The sequence below is a fragment of the Chelon labrosus genome, assembly GCF_963514085.1.
Source record: "Chelon labrosus genome assembly, chromosome: 14".
In the NCBI taxonomy this organism is placed as follows: domain Eukaryota; kingdom Metazoa; phylum Chordata; class Actinopteri; order Mugiliformes; family Mugilidae; genus Chelon; species Chelon labrosus.
Window position 1 is genome coordinate 12,192,967 of NC_140347.1, and position 21,316 is coordinate 12,214,282.

The window sequence follows — 21,316 nt, forward strand, 5'->3', positions numbered from 1 at the left end:
GCTACTGCTAGTTTTTTTGCAACATGGCTGAATAGCACTAGCACATCATAACGAAATATTGGTGAAATGAACGAGTTTCGCAGCAGATAATGCGTTATTTAGAGGCTGCGTTTCGGTGCCCCAGTCACTCCCACTATATGGATATACGCTGGATCTAAATATCGTCCTAACAACTCCAAATGACACCAAAGTTATATGGGCGAGTAAACGATCGTATTTTATGCCAGAAATAAGGTCCAGGTTGTAAACAAAACAGTAGTTCCCCTTTAAGTTACACCTATTTATGTAGATAAAGCAGTAATATAGTGAAAAAGGTACCTTTAATCCACGCAACCTTGAACAATTTAAGTACAACACACAGTATATTGGCACATTTTATAAAACATTAAACAATTGTATAGTAGGTATAGCTTTAAAGCCATAACTTATGGGTCAATTTTCCAATGTAAAGCAGTTTTATCAAATTACCATACTCTTAAGATAGCTGTCTCCTTCAAACAGCTTTATCCAACCTTCATCACTCATATAGTGGTCTGATATGTAATTCCACCAGGCAGCAGAAAGACAGTTGCGGGAACAGCATCTCCCATTTATTTACTACCTTATTTACATTCAAATGGCTTGAGAGCTAAACTTGCAGGAGAGAAAATGAACTAACTTGCAGCATTTAAGAAAAAAAAACAAAAAAAACACAGTGAGGCAATGTGAGGCACAAACATAAAAGGTCACACACAGTCTGCGACGGGCGCATGGATGGAAGAAAGCTGCTACATCTTTAACTTGATAGGATGAAATGACGGCGAGGGTGAGCCAGGTGGCAGCTACAGATTTGCAGGAGTTTGCTGCACGAGAGACTGAGTGGACCAGACCCTGAAGAACGGGAAGATGCACAGCAGGCAAGCAGGGCTGCGTTTACAGATATGGATGCATAGTTTAACATTTGTAACCCTCTATCATATATCGTTGTTAATGTGATGAATAGAAACACACAAACACACGGGCATAGCATAGCATGGGCGCTGGAGGAGCTGGAAAAACTGGATCTGCAGGGACATGCAAGTCAACGTACTGCAGAGACAACAACAACGGCAGCAGCAGCAGCAGCAGCAGCAGCACCTCTTTGTCTCCATATTGTCCAATTAGTTTGAGTCCTATTCGCTACAGTTCACAGAGCCAAGGGCAGTGGAAAAAAAGGCAGAAAGGCAGAGGGGTTTGACAAATGTCTGTTGCTTACAAGGAGTCCAGATGCCATCATATCAGCTGCAGGTACAACCTATGGAGGACCTTTAATAAGCAATTTATTAACTGACATTTTAAACAGAAAATAAAAAAATATTTGTCTTTCATTGTCAGATTAAATATGGTTTAATGAACTACACTGTTCCCCCTTTTTTCCCCAAAGTTTTGTATGCTCCATAAATTAGTGAACTCTGTGGACAGGCTGTAGCTAATGAAGCTCTGGGGTCTCATCCAATCAGGGGTGATAAATCTGGTGGATGAAGGACAGCACGTCGTCTTTGGACAGCTTCTCAGGGTCCACCCGGGTCTGAGAATCGTGGACTATGACGCCCTCCTCCCACGCCCAGAAGAGACGCTCCGAGTGGCAAACACTGAGAAAGAAGAAAAAAAAAATGTATATGTGAAAAACAATTTGTAACCTAACAACATTATAAACAACTGTACGTACTGGAAGGGTGCAGCAGCATTTGGTGGCATGTCGTAGGTTGAATTCTTGGTTATCTTATTGTAGAAGAACTTCATCTTGGAGTTTTTACTGAACGCCATCGTCCACGGATCTGAAGGGAGGAGAGAGCGCGAAGGATTTGTCTGAATTCTTGAAATACGGTGCTCGTAGGATCGTTGAGGCTTATTGTTAAAAGCGCTACACGCGTACAAACCATTGACAGTCTTAATGATGTAGAGGCCCGTGGGGAGGAAGTGCCGGTCGTCTCTGCCGGTGTAGGACAGACGAGGGACGCCTTGTGAGCTCTTTGTTACCTTCATCTCTAGTCTGGATGAGGAAGGAAAAGAGACGAAACTGGGTATTTTTCTAGACAACTTCTTTCTTACGAGAAACAACAAAAGTACGACTGATTATTAAGAATTAGGGAAATGATTATCATTTAGTCATATAATACCTGACAAAGATCTTCTCCATCTCCTCCAGCCTGTAAACCTCCTTCACTCTGGTGAAAGACAAGATGCATTTAAATAGTTATTTATGACAAAAACTACAAAAAGAGAAATACTTGCGTCACATTTTGTTTTGATTGTTGATCTTTGATTTTTATTCTATGTATCCAGCTACTACAACTGTATTCATCAGCATAATTTTATTGCCATATTGACCAATTAAAAATGTGTCATTCGGACCTGCAACATGTTGTAAAAGCAACTGAACAGTCCTACAATTCTGTCCATCACTGCATGAATCCCACCCAAAACATTTGACTGGCCCGACTGATCTTTGCTGGGGCATATATAACTCCCAACAGAGCGACTCCAGACCATCTTTCCCCCACAAAAACTTGGTGCACAGAGTAAGTTTGCATGGCTTTCAGGCTGCAAGTTATCATAAATTAGTACCTGATGGGGTTCATGTCAGGTCTGCTGGGTTTCGCCACTGCCTTCACAAACTTCTCAACCATCTGGATCCTAAAAATCAAATACATACATATTAACAGATATGATTAGGGACTTGTGAAATGATGAGTAAAGATGAATTATTTTATGGTCACAGGTCAAAAAACAAAACAAAACAAAAGATAAATGTGACAAAGTCTGACCGCTGATTGAAGTGCTTGTCTCTGACGTCAGTGCCATTTAGTATTAGCGCATCCATTACATGAACTGCGTTGATTCTACGCTGAGCTTTGCCCTGGGGAGACAAACAGACAGAGTAACATAAGTAAAGTCCTAAAACGTGTCCTGTTTAAGTTTTTAAAGGGGAATTACCATTTTTTTACAACCTGGACCTTATTTCTAGCATAAAATATGATCGTTTACTCACCCATATAACTTTGATGTCATTTGGAGTCGTTCGGACGATATTTAGATCAGCGTATATCCATATAATGGGAGTGACTGGGGCACCGAAACTAAATAACGCATTATCTGTCGAGAAACTCGTTCATTTCACCAATATTTTGTTATGATACGCTAGTGCTATTCCCCGTTGAGTCCAGAATTACCTGTTATCATCATGCGGGGTCTGTAGACTGACCTACTAACCTCTGACCTGGATGATGTCATCTCTGAGCGCCGCGCGGCTTGTTTACCTGTAATTTGCTACTGCCAGTTTTTTGCAACATGGCTGAATATTTTTCCAATTCTGAGGTTGTGGACGACGACTTTGTTTACGATGGACGTCCTTACTGTTTTGAGCCAGAGTATACGGATGAGGAGCTCGTTGAAAGGAGGAGGCAGAGAGAGGAACAGCTGGCCAAAGAACAACAAACCGCTGCACGTCCGCGAATAGATAACAGGTAACTCTGGACTCAACGGGGAATAGCACTAGCACTAACAAAATATTGGTGAAATGAACGAGTTTTGTGGCAGATAATGCGTTATTTAGAGGCTGCATTTCGGTGCCCCAGTCACTCCCACTATATGGATATACGCGGCGCTCCACTGGATCTAAATATTGTCCGAATGACTTCAAATGACACCAAAGTTATATGGGTGAGTAAACGATCATATTTTATGCCAGAAATAAGGTCCAGGTTGTAAAAAAACAGCAATTCCCCTTTAATGTGTGAAGTTCAGTTTGGGTAACAGAAATTGAGATTAACATACTATATAGATAAAACTACAAAACTGGCTTCCATATTTCCCCTGCTTCATCTTTTCAGTCCCTCCTCTTACCTCGCCCTTCAGCTCTTGGACAATCTCCACGCTTAGAAGCGTGTCTCTCGGTAGCTCCAGCTTGAAATTCTCTATTTTCTTCCAGCGCACAGGATTCTTCCCGTCCCACGTGTAGATCTGAGACTTCTACAAAGGTCAAAGGAAAATAGAGAGAACGGATAGGGAGGTGAAAACAGATCGCTGTGCACACGGACAGCAAAGCCTCTCCAAAGAATAAACACCTTGAGGTTGAATGTATCAGCCCCTAATCTTTCTAGAGGAAAGAGATTTGATCTCACTCATGAAAAGCAGCAGACGTTGACCTAAGTGGCTTGGGTGTCCTATTACTGTATGTAATATTGTAGCAGAAAGATGCTATCAAACAATGGAGGACAAATGATTTCAGCTTGGTACAAAACAACATACGCTGAAGAAAAACTCGATGACCATCCCTGTCTTACATCCTGTTTGGTCTTTCTGCCAAAACAGCTCAAACCTGCTGGAGGCCATGACACTACAACATCTCTGAAGGTGACCTGCTGTATCTGGTGCTCTTCTTTAAATCAAGATTGGAGTTTTAAGCTGTGGAGGATCAGGACTGTTCTAAGATATCCCAACCCCCTGCTGTGATTCATGGTTAGTCCCATACCACACAGGATGCCGCCTTTTAAATTGCCCATGTCTCCCACAACCAAACACACAGAGAACGTCAATCAGATGGCGACAGAGCACACTTCGCACGATTCGAGAGGTACACTGTCTCATGAAACTCACCCCCAGCGCCAGAAGGAAGATCTGCTCTCCACCTCCCACGATGCACCTGTAGTCAAAGATGTGACGCAACTTTTCCCGCGTGGTGTAGTCGAGGGGAGTCAGCTTGGACTGGAACAAATCCACTTCTGAAGTCTGATGTAAAACACATATGGAGGGAGAATTGGGAATCAAGAGTAGACACAGAGCAACATATAGCCATCACCAAGGTAGTATACTTAAACAGATTTACATCCCGGGATATCACAACTGATTTCCTGAATCAATTGGATTTACAAGGTCCCAATTTGACTGAATTCAATATCACTTAATATAGAAATATTTTAGTTTCAAACTAAACTGACCTTGATCAGTTCATAGAATTTGCTCCTTGGATCTGATGAAGTGGGGGCGACTCTGGCCTTGTCTGGAACCTGGAAATGGACATAAACAAAATGTATAAATAACTTAAAGCTGCAACACAGCAGTCTATTTTTATTAGTTTTATTAAAGACGGCCGGTTGGGCATGTGTATCATGTTCTCCACTCACCCCCCACAGCTTCAGACACTCCTTCCTGATGTCAGCTTGCCGTGGCTCTGAAAGGGTCCTAGAAGCATTGCCAAAGTGTAACACAGTCAGCTTCGGACATAAAAGCCGTTCCAAACATATGGTTACAGCAAAGCAGCTATAAATGGGTTACTCACGGGTCGACGACATAAGCGTGGATCTTAGCCAAGGCCTTGATCTGGACTGCACAGAGGCTGTAGAGGCAAATTAAATCCAATCTCTGTCAGTCACTCTATTCGAAAGTCACTGATTGCAGCCTTTGCGAACACTGTGCGTTTCTACCTCTCATTGGAGTTGACCATGGACTGGTAGAAGTCAGTGTCTTCCTTGATGATGTGCAGCGGAACCACGTCTCTAACGTCCGTGTCCTTGTCCCTGAGATGGTTCAGCTTCAGGTTGATTTTGAACATGTATTCCCTGACGGCGTCTGAACCGGGTTTTAGCCCACGACACACGATGTACCTGTGGATGACATAGAGCTAAGGCTTCACCTAGACTTCTATGTCACAACTCTCTTGTCATGAACTGAAAACAGTGTTTCATTCTCCCACCTGAGACACATCACACTAATATTACTAATATTTAGAGTATGAGAACAATCTGAATTTGCTCATGTAAAAAAAAAAAACTATTAAAGGGGAACTACTGTTTTATACAACCTGGAACTTATTTCTGGCATAAAATACGATCGTTTACTCACCCATATAACTTTGGTGTCATTTGGAGTCGTTCAGACGATATTTAGATCCGCGTATATCCATATAGTGGGAGTGACTGGGGCACCGAAACGCAGCCTCTAAATAACACATTATCTGCCACGAAACTCGTTCATTTCACCAATATTTTGTTATGATACACTAGTGCTATTCCCCATTGAGTCCAGAGTTACCTGTTATCTATTCGCGGATGTGCAGTGGTTTGTTGTTCTTTGGCCAGCTGTTCCTCTCTCTGCCTCCGTATCCTCCTTTCAACAAGCTCCTCATCCATATACTCTGGCTCAAAACGGTAAGGACGTCCATCATAAACAAAGTCATCGTCCACAACCTCAGAATGGTAAAAAGATTCAGCCATGTTGCAAAAAAATGAACAGTAGCAAATTACAGGTAAACAAGCCGATCATTGCGGGTGCACATGGCGCTCAGAGATGACATCATCCAGGTCAGAGGTTAGTAGGTAACAGGTAACTCCTGACTCAACGGGGAATAGCACTAGCGTATCATAACAAAATATTGGTGAAATGAACGAGTTTCACGGCAGATAATGCATTATTTAGAGGGTGAGTTTCGGTGCCCCATTCACTCCCATTATATGGATATACGCCGGATCTAAATATTGTCCGAACGACTCCAAATGACACCAAAGACATAAGGTCCAGATTTTAAAAAACGGTAACTCCCCTTTAAGGCTGGGCCAGTAAGAGATGCACGCCCAAAAGAAAAGATCACAACTACTTTCAATGAAAGATTGGATACCAATAGGCTTTAGGATATGTGAAAATGTCACAACGCCAACCTTTTCTAAAAGGTGGCTGATGAATAGAAGGAGAGAGGCTGTGCTGTTGCCCGCGGAAAACTGTCAGGAAAAAGTCCTGCTGCATGCAAACAACAATATCAGTTGTATATTAATTTTCATTAGTCATGTAAAATGGTAGAAGTATTCTAAGCAAGTAAAAGTAGTGAATGTCACCTTTTCTACCAAAATAACAATAATGAATATGATTACAGGTGAACAAATATCTTTATATAGAAACAAGAAATAATAATCTGAGAGCAATCAACTCCTCTCTCAATTCTCAATATTAAACCAAAGTAATATTTAGAATTTTATTTAAATATTTTCTCCTGCGTAGCCACATTTTGTGTAAAAACTGTTGTCTTACACCTTCCCCCCTGTGGTTGCCTTTATCACAGCCAATGTGTGAATCTTTATAGTGTACTTTACACATGCAATAAATATTCGAACACGTCTATTGGAACGCATAGAAAAAGACCCACCTTTCAGAGTTGGCCGGCCTGCTGGTGACAGGTTTGAAGAGCGTCACCCTATCAAAGCAGAGGTAGAGCAGGTACACCAAACCCACACTGAAGGGAGTGAAGAGGTCAAAAGTCTTACAGACGAAGTGGCCACCTACAGAAGACAAAAGAGACACAATAATATAGCAATCACACAACAAAAAACACACCTTTTCAAAGTTTCAGAGGAAAAAACATTGACGGACAAGTGTGCAGTCTGACTAGATGACTCACTCATTCATGCCTATTAATACACACACCTGTCCTGAGTGTAGACATGGCAGTGAGGAACTGGCAGAGCAGCAGCTGTTTGCTCAGGATCTCCTGGATGTTCTCTTGGCCTTCCACAGAGAAACCCTACCAGAGGACGAGATCACACAAAAACCGAAGCAAGCATTAATAAGAACAGTGAGAACCTGTGATCTCCTATGTCTAAAATTATAGTCTTCAAAAGTATCCTTACCCCATCCGCCATGAGGAAGTGCAGCCCTCTTCTCTCTGTACTCTCCATGATAAAGTTTCGGAAGGCAGTCACGTTTTCTGGTCGAGTAATGTCGCCGTCGCCGTCCACCCCTCCCTCACCTGGGACACGTAGAGGTCACTGAATCACTGAATCATTCATAACCTGAAACATAACCTGTGTCCTGTCTCCCCTGGGTGTGACGTGCAGGTTTTAACTAACGTACCGTAATAGGGCTCGAACAGCTCGCTCGGTGCTGCGTAGAAATCCTCCAGTTTGAAGTCGCAGGGTCCTTTCAGCGTCATGCCAAAGCCCTTGGCGTGCCAGCGTCTCTTCCACAGTATGTACTCGGAAAAGCCCCCAGGCCCGGCGCAGACGTCGCCAAAGTACAGGAGCTCCCCCTCACGGTCCTTCGTCAGAGGTTTCTAAACACCAAGAGTTTTTTTTTTTTTTAATCTGTTTATATGAGCTGGTGTAGTTGGGATTCAAGAGAAGTTCAGCATTTCAGCAGTTACCCTGACCCACTCACCCCATGAGAGTCCTTTGGGTTGGTGAACATACTGTCGAAGCAGTGGTCAAGGTTGGCCATTTTCATAGCTGCCCTGAATACAGAAGGAACAATAAGTAATTTTACTCAACACAATGCTCACGTGACAAGTAAATAGCTGTGATCTCTTAATCTTGTAATTTCTAACACTAATAATTAATGTATCAAAACAGACTTCTAACAGACAGAAAAATTGCAAGAACTCATTTTAATCCACCTTTTAACAATATGTGCAAAATAAATTAAACAAAACATTGTAACAATCAGCAATTACTTAAAGGGGAACTACTGTTACTACTGTTTTACTGGCATAAAATACGATCGTTTACTCACCCATGTAACTTTGGTGTAATTTGCAGTCGTTCGGGAGATATTTAGATCCGCGTATATCCATGCAGTGGGAGTGACTGGGGCACCGAAACGCAGCCTCTAAATAACACATTATCTGCCGTGAAACTCGTTCATTTCACCAATATTTTGTTATGATACACTAGTGATGATGATGTCATCTCTGAGCGCCGCGCGCACCCGCGATGGTCAGCTTGTTTACCTGTTATTTGCTACTGCTAGTTTTTTGCAACATGGCTGAATATTTTTCCGGCTCTGAGATTGCGGACGGCGACTTTGTTTATGATGGACATCCTTACCGTTTGGAGCAAGAGTATGCGGATGAGGAATAGACAACAGGTAACTCCAGACTCAACGGGGAATAGCACTAGTGTATCATAACAAAATATTGGTGAAATGAACGAGTTTCACGGCAGATAATGCGTTATTTAGAGGCTGCGTTTCGGTGCCCCAGTCACTCCCACTATACGGATATACGCGGATCTAAATATCGTCTGAACGACTCCAAATGACACCAAAGTTACATGGGTGAGTAAACGATCGTATTTTATGCCAGAAATAAGGTCCAGGTTGTAAAAAAAACGGTAATTCCCCTTTAAAGTTTAGTGAAGTCAACATGACTAAAGGATTCTTAATTCATTACCACGTTCATCAGTATCATTACTAATTAGATGACGGTAATTCCCCTTTAAATGTCATCTCCATTAATTACTGGTCCTGCCACAGACTGACCTGTTGAGGAAGATACCTCCTCTAATCGTCTCGTAAGGGTTGGAGCGCGTCCGGGCTCTCCTCATCTCCTCCCCCTCCAGCGTATCAAACACCGTCTAAAAGTCAAACAGTCGCAGGGGTCACACAACTCAGGAATGTATAATACGAATGACTTGACACATCATACATAGATCGTGATGTAGAGCTCTGTGCACAGAGAAATCCTTTGTTGCATTAAATCATTCGAAATGACTCACCTTGCACCTTAGAAGAGTGTGCAGCAGGTCTTCAGAGCAAAACTCCGTCTCATCTTCAATCTTGAGTTTTCTCTACACAGAGTGAAATGCAAAAATTAAATACATATACAAAGCAGATGCAATGGTTTTGCGTACTACGTGTTTTTGCATTTACTTCTCCCAAAGCCATCCAGTCCCTGAGCTCATCTGCATCTGGGATCTCTGTGGTGCATTCTGGGAACCAGTCGACTTTCTCTACGGCACTGGGCTGTGACGACAAACGGGAAAAGAAGACAGATAAATAAAGATTATAACAACAAGTATAAGTAAGTTACAGCAGCTCCTTTGGAATTTAGCCTTAAAATAGACCAGAATCACTTCTGGGGAAAAAAAAAAAAGAAATGGTGATAATCAGTATTGTCTACCTCTGGTTCATCACGCCAGTCAACGTTGAGCTCTCCCTGGAAACCCTGCAGCGTGAGGCCGAGACCCCTTCTCCCACGCTGGGTAGAAGCCTCCACGATCTCTTTGCGTCCCTGTCCAAACTTCCCCAGACCTTCGCCCTCTCTGAAGCCCATTTTCGCCTGAAGGTGAGAGAGGTAACAGACAAAAAGGGAGTTAATGAATTACAGTCTTTATTTCTTATAAATATTTTTCGCAAAAAATGTAAAAAGCGTTTTAAAAATCCACGAAATGATGCATACAATGCATTTTTAGTGAGCTTTTTAATACTTTACCATGAGCTTCTGTGAGACACTGTTGTACATGGAGAAGTTGGAGGAGGCCTGCGCGGCGGCATCACCTTCCAGGGCGTCAAAAGATGATGACGACGATATGGAGGGCATGGAGAACCCAGGTTTGTGATCCTCCTGGTCACTGAGGGAGTCATTTTGGCTAGAGTCTGGAGAGGACAAAACCACAAATACACATTTAAAAACAAAAGCATGTAAAATAAGAATTTTTTAAATCTGAAATCACGACAAATCATTAATGGGGGATAAATAATTTTTTTCTACCTTGTCTGGATAATCGTGACTCTTCTTCTGAGCTGCTGGTGTCGCGGCGTCGCTTCGTCCCCTGCAGCGGTGCCAACGCCGCATCACTTCTTCTCTTCATTGTGCCTGAAGACGAGCAGAGAGGATCATAAGAATCACCAATATGTGCGATGGATGACGTGAAACGTCACAGAGAGGACACGGGGGGGGGAAAACCAAGGACGGCAATAAATCCACCAACTGTCGGCAAAACGAAACCGGACTACAAAACGACAGCAGGTGCGAGAGTAAAGAAAACATGTGTGAGATGTAGCTGAAGAAAACATTGGTGTTACTGAGAGCTGTCCATCCTTCCACATGTCATTTTGTTCCTTTACTTCCTCTTATATGTTCTGTTGCATCAATTTAGCTCTGGTGAAATGTTGTGACTTGTTGCCTGAAGCACACAACCCTCTTTATGTTTGCGTTCATTAATATTTTATTGTTTTTCTAATGGTTTTATATTAAATGTATTCTTTTTTTTTTTACAAAAGCAATCTTTGTCGTGTGATTATATTGAAGGCTGTTTTATACGTTAGCATGATTGACTTTGCGCCCGTTCAAAAATAGTGTGATGGAGGTACAATTAATACAATTATTTTGTTATATTAAATGACAATTATAATGGCTAAGTATAAATGATGTGTTACTTGGAGAGCAGTCTACATGAACTAACTTAACTATTTCCCTATGAATGCTGAGGAGTGTCTAGATAACATCTGTATGAGACACAAGAAAAACAGGATATTGAACGAACATTGAAATAGTTGCTCTAAATTTTGAGTAATTTCCTTCTTCTGGAGTTTTTTTAAAAAAAAAGCCTGACTTAAAAACTCCAGTGTTCAGTGACAAGTAAACAGCCGTCTAACAAGTGTTATCATCGACAAGTCTTCACATAAAAAGCACAAATAAACGTCTCATTTAGTTATTCAGGACGTCTAGTCCCAACCAGTTCCTCTCGTGTGTTAACCTGACATTCACAAGAGGCGTAAACTGTGTCAACGTGTCATAACAAGAGCAATACCTTGTTAGTCCAAGCAGCCAGAACTGGACAAATACAACGTTTAAATCTCCAAAATCTAAAGAAACGTCCCACTTAATATGATCTGCTATCTACTGTTTATGTTGTACATAGTTTCTAGGCTGACCGAGCCTCCGATCTATGTTTCCTGACAGAAACCACGGCTACAGTAAACACGTCTAAAAGGTTAATGTCAGTGTCGGTGTTTTCAGTGAAACGAAACTGCGCAGCTTTAGCCGTTAGCCCGCTACGTTAGCCAGCTAGGTTTTTACCAGCTCAGAAGGAAAACTTGACTCTTCTGTTGGTGACACAGCATCGACAAAACGTTAACTCCACATGTGTTCCGAAATTTCCAACTTGTGGTTTTTATTTGCAAGGACAAAACTGCAGTAAACACACTGTTTTTGAAGTTTACATTAGCCCGCGTTCTGTTTTTAGAGCGTTCACGGGTCCTTCCTGATGCGACGGCGCACGGTAGTGACGTAAGACACGAAGCGACCGTCGTCGCAAGTGCCGTTGGTTTTTAGTTGTATTTATTTGTCTAAGTTTATTTCTTTCTTGAAATAATTATTTTTTTTGTCTTATATTTGATTTTAAGTGGATTATATAAAAAATATGTGATGTTTGTATGATGTTACTGGTGAAATGGTTCAGCAATGAAAAGAATTATGAGAAATCAACATTTATCTGGTCTGTAGCCAAAGACTGTAAATGGTGATTGTAAACTGACACAACAATAGACATCTGTATTAAAAAATAAATAAATCTAGCTTTCAAAAAAGTGAATATTTGATAAGTACACTCTCTAATTGGTCCAGACCTGTGCCGAAAAAATGGGTAGAACTACCAGGTCCACCATAAGTGGGAACTGTAGCGTGCCCTTTCGAGGCACAGCATTTGCTCAATCAGCCTTCTCTTTTAAAGCAATAAAAACATGGAACATTCTCCCAATTAATCTGAAAACCTGTTTAGATTACCGTACCATCTCTCATATGAGGTGAAAAGATCGTATTTAGGCACCCAATCTTGCCAACATTAACATATCATAGTAATAGTTTGCTATCTTTCTTATCTTTAAATTTTTATCTTTGTGTGTGTGTGTTGTATACCTCTGTCTATGCTTCTATCCTACCTGCCCTGGGACTGCAGATGGAAATTAGCAATTTGCTAAATACAGTGTATCTTTTCCCCTGTAAGAAATAAACTAAAAAATAAGCTAAAAAATAAATAAATATCAACTATCAACATCTTGATGATAGTTTCAGTGCAGGTTGCTTGATCCCATTTAGCCTACTAGTTGAGAGACATTCACATAAAACTTTAATTGCATTGTTTCTCTCGTGGTTAGCAGATTAGCCCGATCTTTGCATGTCCGCAAGATCAGGCTAATCTGTTCCTGGCATGTGAACTGTCTGTCAAAACAATTGAGAGGCCGTTTCCAGCAACACTTTGCAAACATTTATAACGTCGTTCAGTGTTGGCTTTCTTGTGAGAAAGAAACGCGCCAAGGAACATGCCAACATGATCTTTTAGGCTCTAAACAGTCTGCACATTGAGTGTCCCTCCGTTTGTGATGTAGCTTAAAGCAGATCTGTCACTACATTGCACGCCTTCACTGATGAGACGGTGAAATCCTTCTTAGAAGAAACGGTGTCAGTTCTCTGTTTTTGTGACACCAAAGACGTAACCAGAGGAAGTAGCGACGCAATGCTTAGTCAAAATAATTGTTAAGAAGAAGAAAAATGTATTATTATATATTGTTTTTAGCTCACTTTCCACTGTGTTGTGCTTTACAACATATCTCTGGGTAATCAGCCTTGCTTGTTGTCTTAACTAGTGCATGGTTTAAAATTTTATGAAAATAAGACCAGCAAAAGTTATCTGCTTATACAAAAGATTAATAAATTAGTGAAATTAGTTAAAAGCTTTGATTTTGGGTCATAGATGTGAATAAAGTAGACTTGTGGGTATTTATATATGTTAGCTTGCATTCCTGTTTGCTTTTTATACTTCATATTGGCTGAAGATGAATAAATAGATTTAAAAAATACAGTATATGAATGGATTCTTGATGATGTTGTCAAAGTTCATATGTAGACTGGAAGTTCATATTTTCGACATCCGTCCCAGAATCCTCTGTTCCATCGTTGTAAAGGGGGTCATCTTTTAATTGTCCTAACTGTTAAAACTGACCCGTGCAGACGTCACGGAAGCGTTGCTTTGTTGATCCGTTGATTGGGGTTTTGTGTTTCTCCCGTTCACAACTAGTGGCCAGTGTATTAATCCACAGCAACTGGTTGCTCTGCTAATCCATCACTGACACATACGCACATCCACACAAAGACACGCACACTGACACGGTCCTACACCATGTGACCGGCTTACGCGGCGAAGCCAAAGCCTTTATAAACTACCTGTAGAGACTGGACTCCCTTCAGGGGAGATCATCACGGTGCGGGTGTGTGTCGGCGTACCTGACCGACAGGAGTGTGTGTGTCTTCGGACACAAGGGAAGGTCGCTGCTGCTGCTGCTGCTGCTGGTGGTGCTGCCAGCCCGGTGGAGAAGACTGAGGACAAAGAGACACGTAGGGCGAAGAAGCAAAGGGATTACGGGCGACAGAGTTGCCTAGCAGGAAGTCCTGAGGGCTGGTTGCAGAGGGGCTTTGAGGTCTCAGCTGTGAAACACTGGAGAGAACAACAACGATGTTTTTTCGCATCCCTCGACTGACCCCTGGATATATTAGATACCTCCAGGTGCGTAAGATGCTTCAGGGCAACTTTCTTCCTTAGACAGATTAATGGTTAGTCTTGGACATCTGCAGTGGTGCATCAGTGGAGGAAATTCCATTAGAGCGTCTAATACCAAACAACTGTTGAGCTGTAGAGCCCTGAGCTTTAGAATAAAATGCTTTAGTGTGAAGATCTTTAAATAGATATTAGAGTTGTCGTATTGAACTGTATGAATTCTCCACTGCCCTAAAAGCTCACTGTAAACTATACCAATGAAGTGGCCCTTCCTGTCTGTGTCATAGCAGGATTTAGAATAGGGGATTACAGCAGCCTGCCTTTGAATGGATTTGAATTAGGCGACGCCTTAGCTCCCCGGGGTCGGGTCAGCGCCCTCTAATTGGATCTCCAGAGGAGTAGCACAACATCCCTCAGGGCCCTGCAGCTGGATTTAGAAACCTACAGTACGGCTTGTGTTTGTTCTAAAACATGGGACGCGTCAACCTCATTATCTGCCCCTCAGTGGTGTTACACAAATTGCTAGTGTGTACTTGAGATGATCGTTTTTGCTCTTCTGTTCTTCTCAAGAAATGTTTTCATGATACTCTTGTCTCCATGCTTGTGACATTTTCGTCTGAATGGACTTTAAACGCATTTTTAACCTATGAGGGAACGCTTAACCCCATCAAATGATATAATTTTGAATCACCAAAAAGGTCCATAAAAGCGGTGACCATGGTTTGGATTGGCTCAAAATTCTGACTTTTCTCAAAACCTACCAAAGACTGAAAGATAGTCAATACCTGAATAGAAATTCACATAAAAATGGAGATTCTAGTGCGTCTCTTCCCTTATGGCAAAACCATCGCCGGGATGAGGCAAGTGTGCGACCAGGGTCACCTCTTTACGGAGTCCGCCGTCGCCAGGAGGAACGCCGCTGAGCCCATGGCTTGGTCGTGGGTGGCGATGACGGTGCCTGGCGGTGGTTGTCGTGGCTGCTCGGGCGTTGGTGACCCCTGCTCTCTCTTTCAGACCCAGGCGGCCCAGACCATGCTGCAGAGCCGGGAGGGCCCCGTCATGTCGCGCATGGCCATCCTGCTGGGCTTCACGGGTATCGGCGTGTCCGGCTACAGCACCCGGCAACTCACGCTGCACTACAAGCCGTCCAGTCGCCTCTTTAGATGAGATGGATGGAGGACATGTACTTTTTCTCGAGTCATTTAAGGGAAATAAGATTATTCTGATCGGTGTTTCAATACGGAAGCCGATCGAGAACGGCCATGGATTTTTTATTTTTTTTGTGCACTGTTATATCGTGATAACGACTTATTATTTCATTATCTCGAGATAGCGATCTTATCGATAAAGATTGTTATCTCGAGATAACGATGTTTGTTATCACGAGATAACGAAATAGCCTAATGAATTCGTTATCTCGAGATAATGATCTTTGTTATGTCGATGTAACGAAATAATTAATTCGTTATCTCGAGATAACGATCTTTGTTATGTCGAAATAACGAAATAATGAATTCGTTATCTCGAGATAATGATCTTTGTTATGTCGATGTAACGAAATAATTACTTCGTTATCTCGAGATAACGATCTTTGTTATGTCGAAATAACGAAATAATTCATTTGTTATCTCGAGATAATGATCTTTGTTATGTCGGTGTAACGAAATAATTAATTTGTTATCTCGAGATAACGATTGTTATATCGTGATAACGACTTATTAATTCGTTATCTTGATATAACAAAGTTTGCTCCAGTCTAGCTACACTAAACCACGAGAATCAATCTCAGAATATTTCCCAAAATATAATTCTTCTTCTTAAAATCGCAACTTGGAAAAACTGGCGATGTTAAGTTGTGATCGAACATGTTTCTGTTTTTCTCTGTGCATCCTCATTAACTAAACCCTGCACGCCCTGTGGTTCAAGTTCAACATCACACGTGTTCTTGATTTATTTATTATAATGTTTCTGTGTTTGAGTTGACAGGATTGTTGCCTTAAGGCTCTGCAAAAATGCAGGAAGGAGTGAAAAAAATCTTTAAACTACCTCTCCTTTAAAGCACAGTGACGTATTTTTACTTTTATTTTATTTGTATTGCATGTGACTGATATGCAGTGAACCAGAAAGGCAGCTCTTACTGTATGTGATGTATGTTTTTTGCTGGAATTTGGTCGATGTTGCACTTGAACCACAGTAACCTTCCCGCGTCCCGTGCCTTATCATGGGAGTATTCAGCCAGGACCGGCCCCTCGAAGCGGATTCTCAGGCTAAAGCACTAAAACACAAATATTCTAAAACTCCTTAAAGACGCTAAACACATGCCGAGCCACGCCTCAAGGATTCCCATCTAAAATCCACCAATCTTTTAATCACGCGTACTTTCTCCCTGGCGTTTTGGCAGTTTCCGTGATGTAACGCAGAGATCCCGGGTCGGCGCTGTGATGTCTTGGGCTGTTTGCTCTTGCTGGATTTATTAGGTAACAGAAACAGAGAGAGAAATCACATCAGAAGCAGCTTCAACATAACTGGGGTTGACAGTATGAGTTCCTCTGGTCTGGATGCACAAAGAAAAACGCTCTTCTAACAGGAACATGTGAAATGTGTAACGTTTGAGGTATTGACAATGCTATGCTTTGCACTTTGTTTGTGTACGGAACCTGTACATATATCACTCAGATGCTGAATGAGATTAGTAGTGCAGGACGTGGCGTGCTACCAGCCTGTGTTGTGAGCTGGACTGGAGGACATCCAGCTGGAGCAGTGTTGTTGTCAGGCAAAGGGACCAGGACAGCCACCCTGGATACCACCTGGTAAAACATCTGAATCCACCCGGATCTCTTCCAGTTGCACACCACTGTCATATAAGATGAATGTAGATGAATGACCGCTACAGGTCTCTTAACATAGATAGGCTTTTGCTGTATATCTGTTATGCTTTTTAACGAAAACATAAAACTCTGACAGCGTATGAATGTATAAAGCAGGGAAAGTAAGCAGTTGAACTGCACTTGTAAAATGAAAATGATTGTGTCGTGAGATCCGGGCTGAAGGAACAGGAGGTTATGACTACAGTTGAGTTGGCACGTAAACAGGTCACAGGGCGATCGCAGCGATGCCGTGATCCCCGTCCTTCATTAGACCGGCTTATACTAGAGGGACAGGTCACCGATGCTGAAATGGTGACGAGCGTGACACGGCGAGAAGTGTGGTTATTTATATCCTTCGGCCTCGGGTTCTAATGGAACGAGGGATTTCAAGTGAGGCTAGCGATAATAATAAGACAAGTTTAAGTTGCTTTACATTTAAGTTTAGCTTGTTTGTTAGAAGAGAGTGAAGAACGAAGGCATGAAATGTCTTGAATACCACTGTAAATAAAAGTAATTCACTAACAAGACCACGCCTCTTGATATTCAAAGAAGTTTATTTGACCAGGTTAGGAGGAGGAAGGTTAGGGGTTGAGGGATTGGGTGAGAGGGGTCGAGGGGGAAAGGGATGAGGGGATGAAGGGATGGAGGGGTTGTAGAAAAGAGATGGAGGGGTCGAGGGGAAGGGAAAGAGAATGGAATAGCGACCGATGGCGATCCTTGGAAGTCTAGACGTAGGAACCCGGGGAGAGAGATTCAGGGTGGGGGCATATCTCTGGCAGCGTTGACTCATTGACCCCCCCCCCCCCCCCCCCCCCCGGTTCCTGCAAAGAGATTGTAGAGAAGAAGAACAGAGAACAGAGAGGGTTGGGGTGGAGGGGTTTGAGAACTGAGTCAAACGGGCCAGGAGAGGTCAGATGCGCCTGTATAGGCAGGTATAGGCGTGGCCCTGTTCCTGAACCTAAAACTTCATTTAATGTAATGTATGTGCATTAACATGGTTTGTCGGGTAATTGGTTTGTGCTGTGATTCAATTAAAGGCAATTTTGACACATGCTGTGCTGTCATGTTGTGGAATAAGTGGAGGATTCGTGCAGCTGTGTTGTATAACTTGCTGCTTATATAATTTAGTTTGTTTTATATATAGTTCAGGACTTTGCAGAACCCAGAGCAGAGAGGGGGAAAGCAGAAGGAAGCATGTAAAGCAGGTTTGGTGGAATTATTCTTTAATTTGTGTTCTAAATATTCAACAAAACCTCTGAGCACACACTATTTTTCATAATTTTTATCTTTCTGTATATGTGTTAATAAATTAATAGAACCTAGAAGGCAATTTTCTGCGATACTTTCTGAATGATAAAGTGACGACAGCAATAAATAAATACAATCTTTGTGCACTAGATGTCAGCACAGATTTTTTTTAGCCTTTTCTTCACATCCAGGCAACAAGTGCACGGGGTCCTCCTCTCCTCCTTTAGCCATTAGAGTGTGCAAACGTACATGCCGGGCAATTTGCGAGCGGAGGAAATGACACCCATTCCCTGTCCAAGCAGTATCAGCAAAATAAATATTTGAAGGGAAAAGAGTCATTTAGTAAATTTCCACTGCAGGTACGCCTCATTTAATAATAACTGCAACTAATTGTTTTATGTTCAAAAGAGAACGATTCATCTGAACATGTGCTTAAATTTACATTTGGCGTGTTCTTGGTAAGCATGACCATGCATGAGTGGTTTGTCCTTCATAATATTGCTTCTTGTAGACTGCTGCTAGCAAACCGACGCTAAAGGCTAAGGCGTCGCAAAGTTTTGAGCCTGTTCTTTATGGATGTAAGCTGCTTTGGGAACAAGCCCAAATCTATCTAGGAGCCAGCCGGGGTTACAGTTGTGCCACTCACAGATTAGAGCTGAGTGAGAAAAAAAAAAGTGTGTGTGGAAATATACTGGGAGCTTGCAACACCTGCAGTGCTCGGCGTTGAGTTTTACCAGTGGCTTGACTCTGACAGATACAAATATTTACTCCAGTGTTGCCGTCAGAGGCCTTTTGTCCTGTTCGTCTGGACTTTTTTTTTTTTTTTTATGACGTTCCCTGCCTAAGGGAAGACAGGATTTTTTACTGTGACTCGCTCTCACACTCACACACACACACAGAGGTCCTTTGTGAGTGTGTGTGTTTCCGTGCCGTCTCCTCAGGAGGCTCTTGTTACCTTCCCTCGCAGCTAACAACAAAGAGACGAATGTCTTTTCTAACCAAGAGATGGACGAGAGGAGGCAAGAGGCATATCCAGAAAACATTTTTTAAGCTCGATACCGCCGGTGCGCGTGTTTCAGCGTAACGTCTCCTTTCGTTCTCACCTTACGTACCATGCCCGTATCAAATATGAGAATATGTTGTCCTCCACTGCACCTGTGTGTGCTCAGGTGAATCGAGTTCAGTGATTAAACTTGCATTTTAGGAGTTTTCTGACAAAAAAAATTTACAAAACAATGTAGATGCATTGAGTTTCAGCCCCTCACAGTATCTTCTGTCTGTAGACGGTCTCAGGTTGTGCAAAGAAAGAAAATAAATGGAAATATGCTCATTACATGTACACCGTAACTGTAGGGCAGGGGTGTCAAGCTAATTTTAGTTAGAGGGCCACATACGGCCGAATTTGTTCTCAAGCGGGCCGGACCAGTAAGATAACAGCATAATAACCTATAAGTAACAACAACTCAAGACTTTTTCCATTTGTTTTAGTGCAAAGAAGAACAAGTAAATTACGATAATGTTTAAAAAAAAAATAAGTGCAATTTGGGCACATTGCTGTCTGGTGTTTAGTCCTGGGTCTCAGTGTTGTGTTCTTTTCTCTTCTCTTACTAAAACAGTGGACAAATTAGGAATAGAAGTTATATTTCATTGAAAAATTGCAGCCTTCTATGTCATTTTCGCACTTTGCAAATTCATGCTGCGGGGCCAGATTAGACCCTCTGGTGGACTGCTTTTGGCCCACGGGCCGTACATTTGACACCTGTGCTGTAAAGGCAACGTGGCCAAAGTCAAAGAGCAAGGAGGCAGTCTGCTTGGGAAAAAGAAGCACTCTTCTCTTGTGTCAAAATCGAGCGCGCACCTTAGTGAAGGTAAAATGGCCCAGAGCAAGACACCGAATCTCTGCTCGTCTCTTGTAGATCTTGACCCTTGACCTCCTTTACAGAGATTCTCTTGGGTGTCGAATAACTTCTGGGGATTTTCAAAAGATTTGTTCAGTTCTTGATTTTGCTGTGAAATCATTCACGTCATGAGAAAATCTACGAGAAAGCTTTTTTTTTTTATAGAGAAACATTTTAGAAAAGCTCAACAAATAGTAGTTATTAGTAGCTATTTTTTAACTGTTAGTGGTTAGACTAGTAGTATCACAACTTCTATTCTTGACTAATCTTAAAGGGGAATTACCGTTTTTTACAACCTGGACCTTATTTCTGGTATAAAATACGATCATTTACTCGCCCATATAACTTTGGTGTCATTTGGAGTCGTTCGGAAGATATTTAGATCTGCATATATCCATATAGTGGGAGTGAATGGGGCACCGAAACGCAGCCTCTAAATAACGCATTATTTTCACCAATATTTTGTTATGATACGCTAGTGCTATTCCTGCTGAGTCTGGAGTTACTAGTTATCATCATCCGGTGTCTGTAGTTTGAACTACTACTTGGATGATGTCATCGCTGAGCGCTGCGCGAACCCCGTGCAGCTTGTTTACCTGTAATTTGCTTCTGCTAGTTTTTTGCAACATGGCTGAATTTTTTTCCGATTCTGAGGTTGTGGACGACGACTTTGTTTATGATAGAGGTCCTTACCATTTTGAGCCAGAGTATACGGATGAGAAGCTTGTTGAAAGGAGGATGCAGAGGCAGAGAGAGGAACAGCTGGCCAAAGATAGATAACAGGTAACTCCAGACTCAACGGGGAATGGCACTAACGTATCATAACAAAATATTGGTGAAATGAACGAGTTTTGCGGCAGATAATGCGTTATTTAGAGGCTGCGTTTCGGTGCCCCAATCACTTTCACTATATGGAGATACGTGGATATATGGGTGAGTAAACGATCGTATTTTATGCCAGAAATAATGTCCAGGTTGTAAAAAACGGTAGTTCCCCTTTAATGTCACACGAATATTAAAAGAATAT

The 21,316-nt window shown here is 42.0% G+C and overlaps 1 protein-coding gene across 2 annotated transcripts; it reads right to left on the bottom strand.

Moving 5' to 3' along the window:
- Positions 1-563: 563 nt before the first annotated feature.
- On the bottom strand, positions 564-11,994 carry cmtr1 (cap methyltransferase 1). 2 transcript variants are annotated; one of them, XM_084559769.1, is made up of 24 exons: positions 11,804-11,994; positions 10,493-10,597; positions 10,214-10,377; positions 9,902-10,060; positions 9,652-9,744; positions 9,498-9,569; positions 9,262-9,356; positions 8,164-8,236; positions 7,861-8,059; positions 7,638-7,756; positions 7,435-7,531; positions 7,157-7,289; positions 5,445-5,624; positions 5,300-5,356; positions 5,145-5,202; positions 4,959-5,027; positions 4,618-4,749; positions 3,865-3,990; positions 2,787-2,878; positions 2,587-2,655; positions 2,139-2,186; positions 1,899-2,011; positions 1,688-1,796; positions 564-1,610 (listed from the first exon to the last, which is right to left on the bottom strand). In XM_084559769.1, exons 2-24 carry the CDS (start codon positions 10,590-10,592, stop codon positions 1,475-1,477), a joined length of 2,493 nt encoding a protein of 830 aa, XP_084415895.1. In that variant the 5' UTR covers positions 10,593-10,597; positions 11,804-11,994; the 3' UTR covers positions 564-1,474. The 2 variants fall into 2 exon arrangements, with proteins under 2 accessions (XP_084415895.1, XP_084415896.1); XM_084559770.1 differs by lacking the exon at positions 11,804-11,994 and adding an exon at positions 11,535-11,792.
- Positions 11,995-21,316: the final 9,322 nt, after the last annotated feature.

What these genes read in the sequence shown, in the direction of transcription:
- cmtr1 (XM_084559769.1), bottom strand. Translation starts at nt 10,592, where the DNA reads ATGAAGAGAAGAAGTGATGCGGCGTTGGCACCGCTGCAGGGGACGAAG. An exon ending in ACACTCTTCTAAGGTGCAAG is followed by an intron (nt 9,357 to 9,497) that starts GTGAGTCATTTC and finishes TTTGACTTTTAG; the next exon opens with ACGGTGTTTGATACGCTGGA. An exon ending in ACTTCCTCATGGCGGATGGG is followed by an intron (nt 7,532 to 7,637) that starts GTAAGGATACTT and finishes GTCCTCTGGTAG; the next exon opens with GGTTTCTCTGTGGAAGGCCA.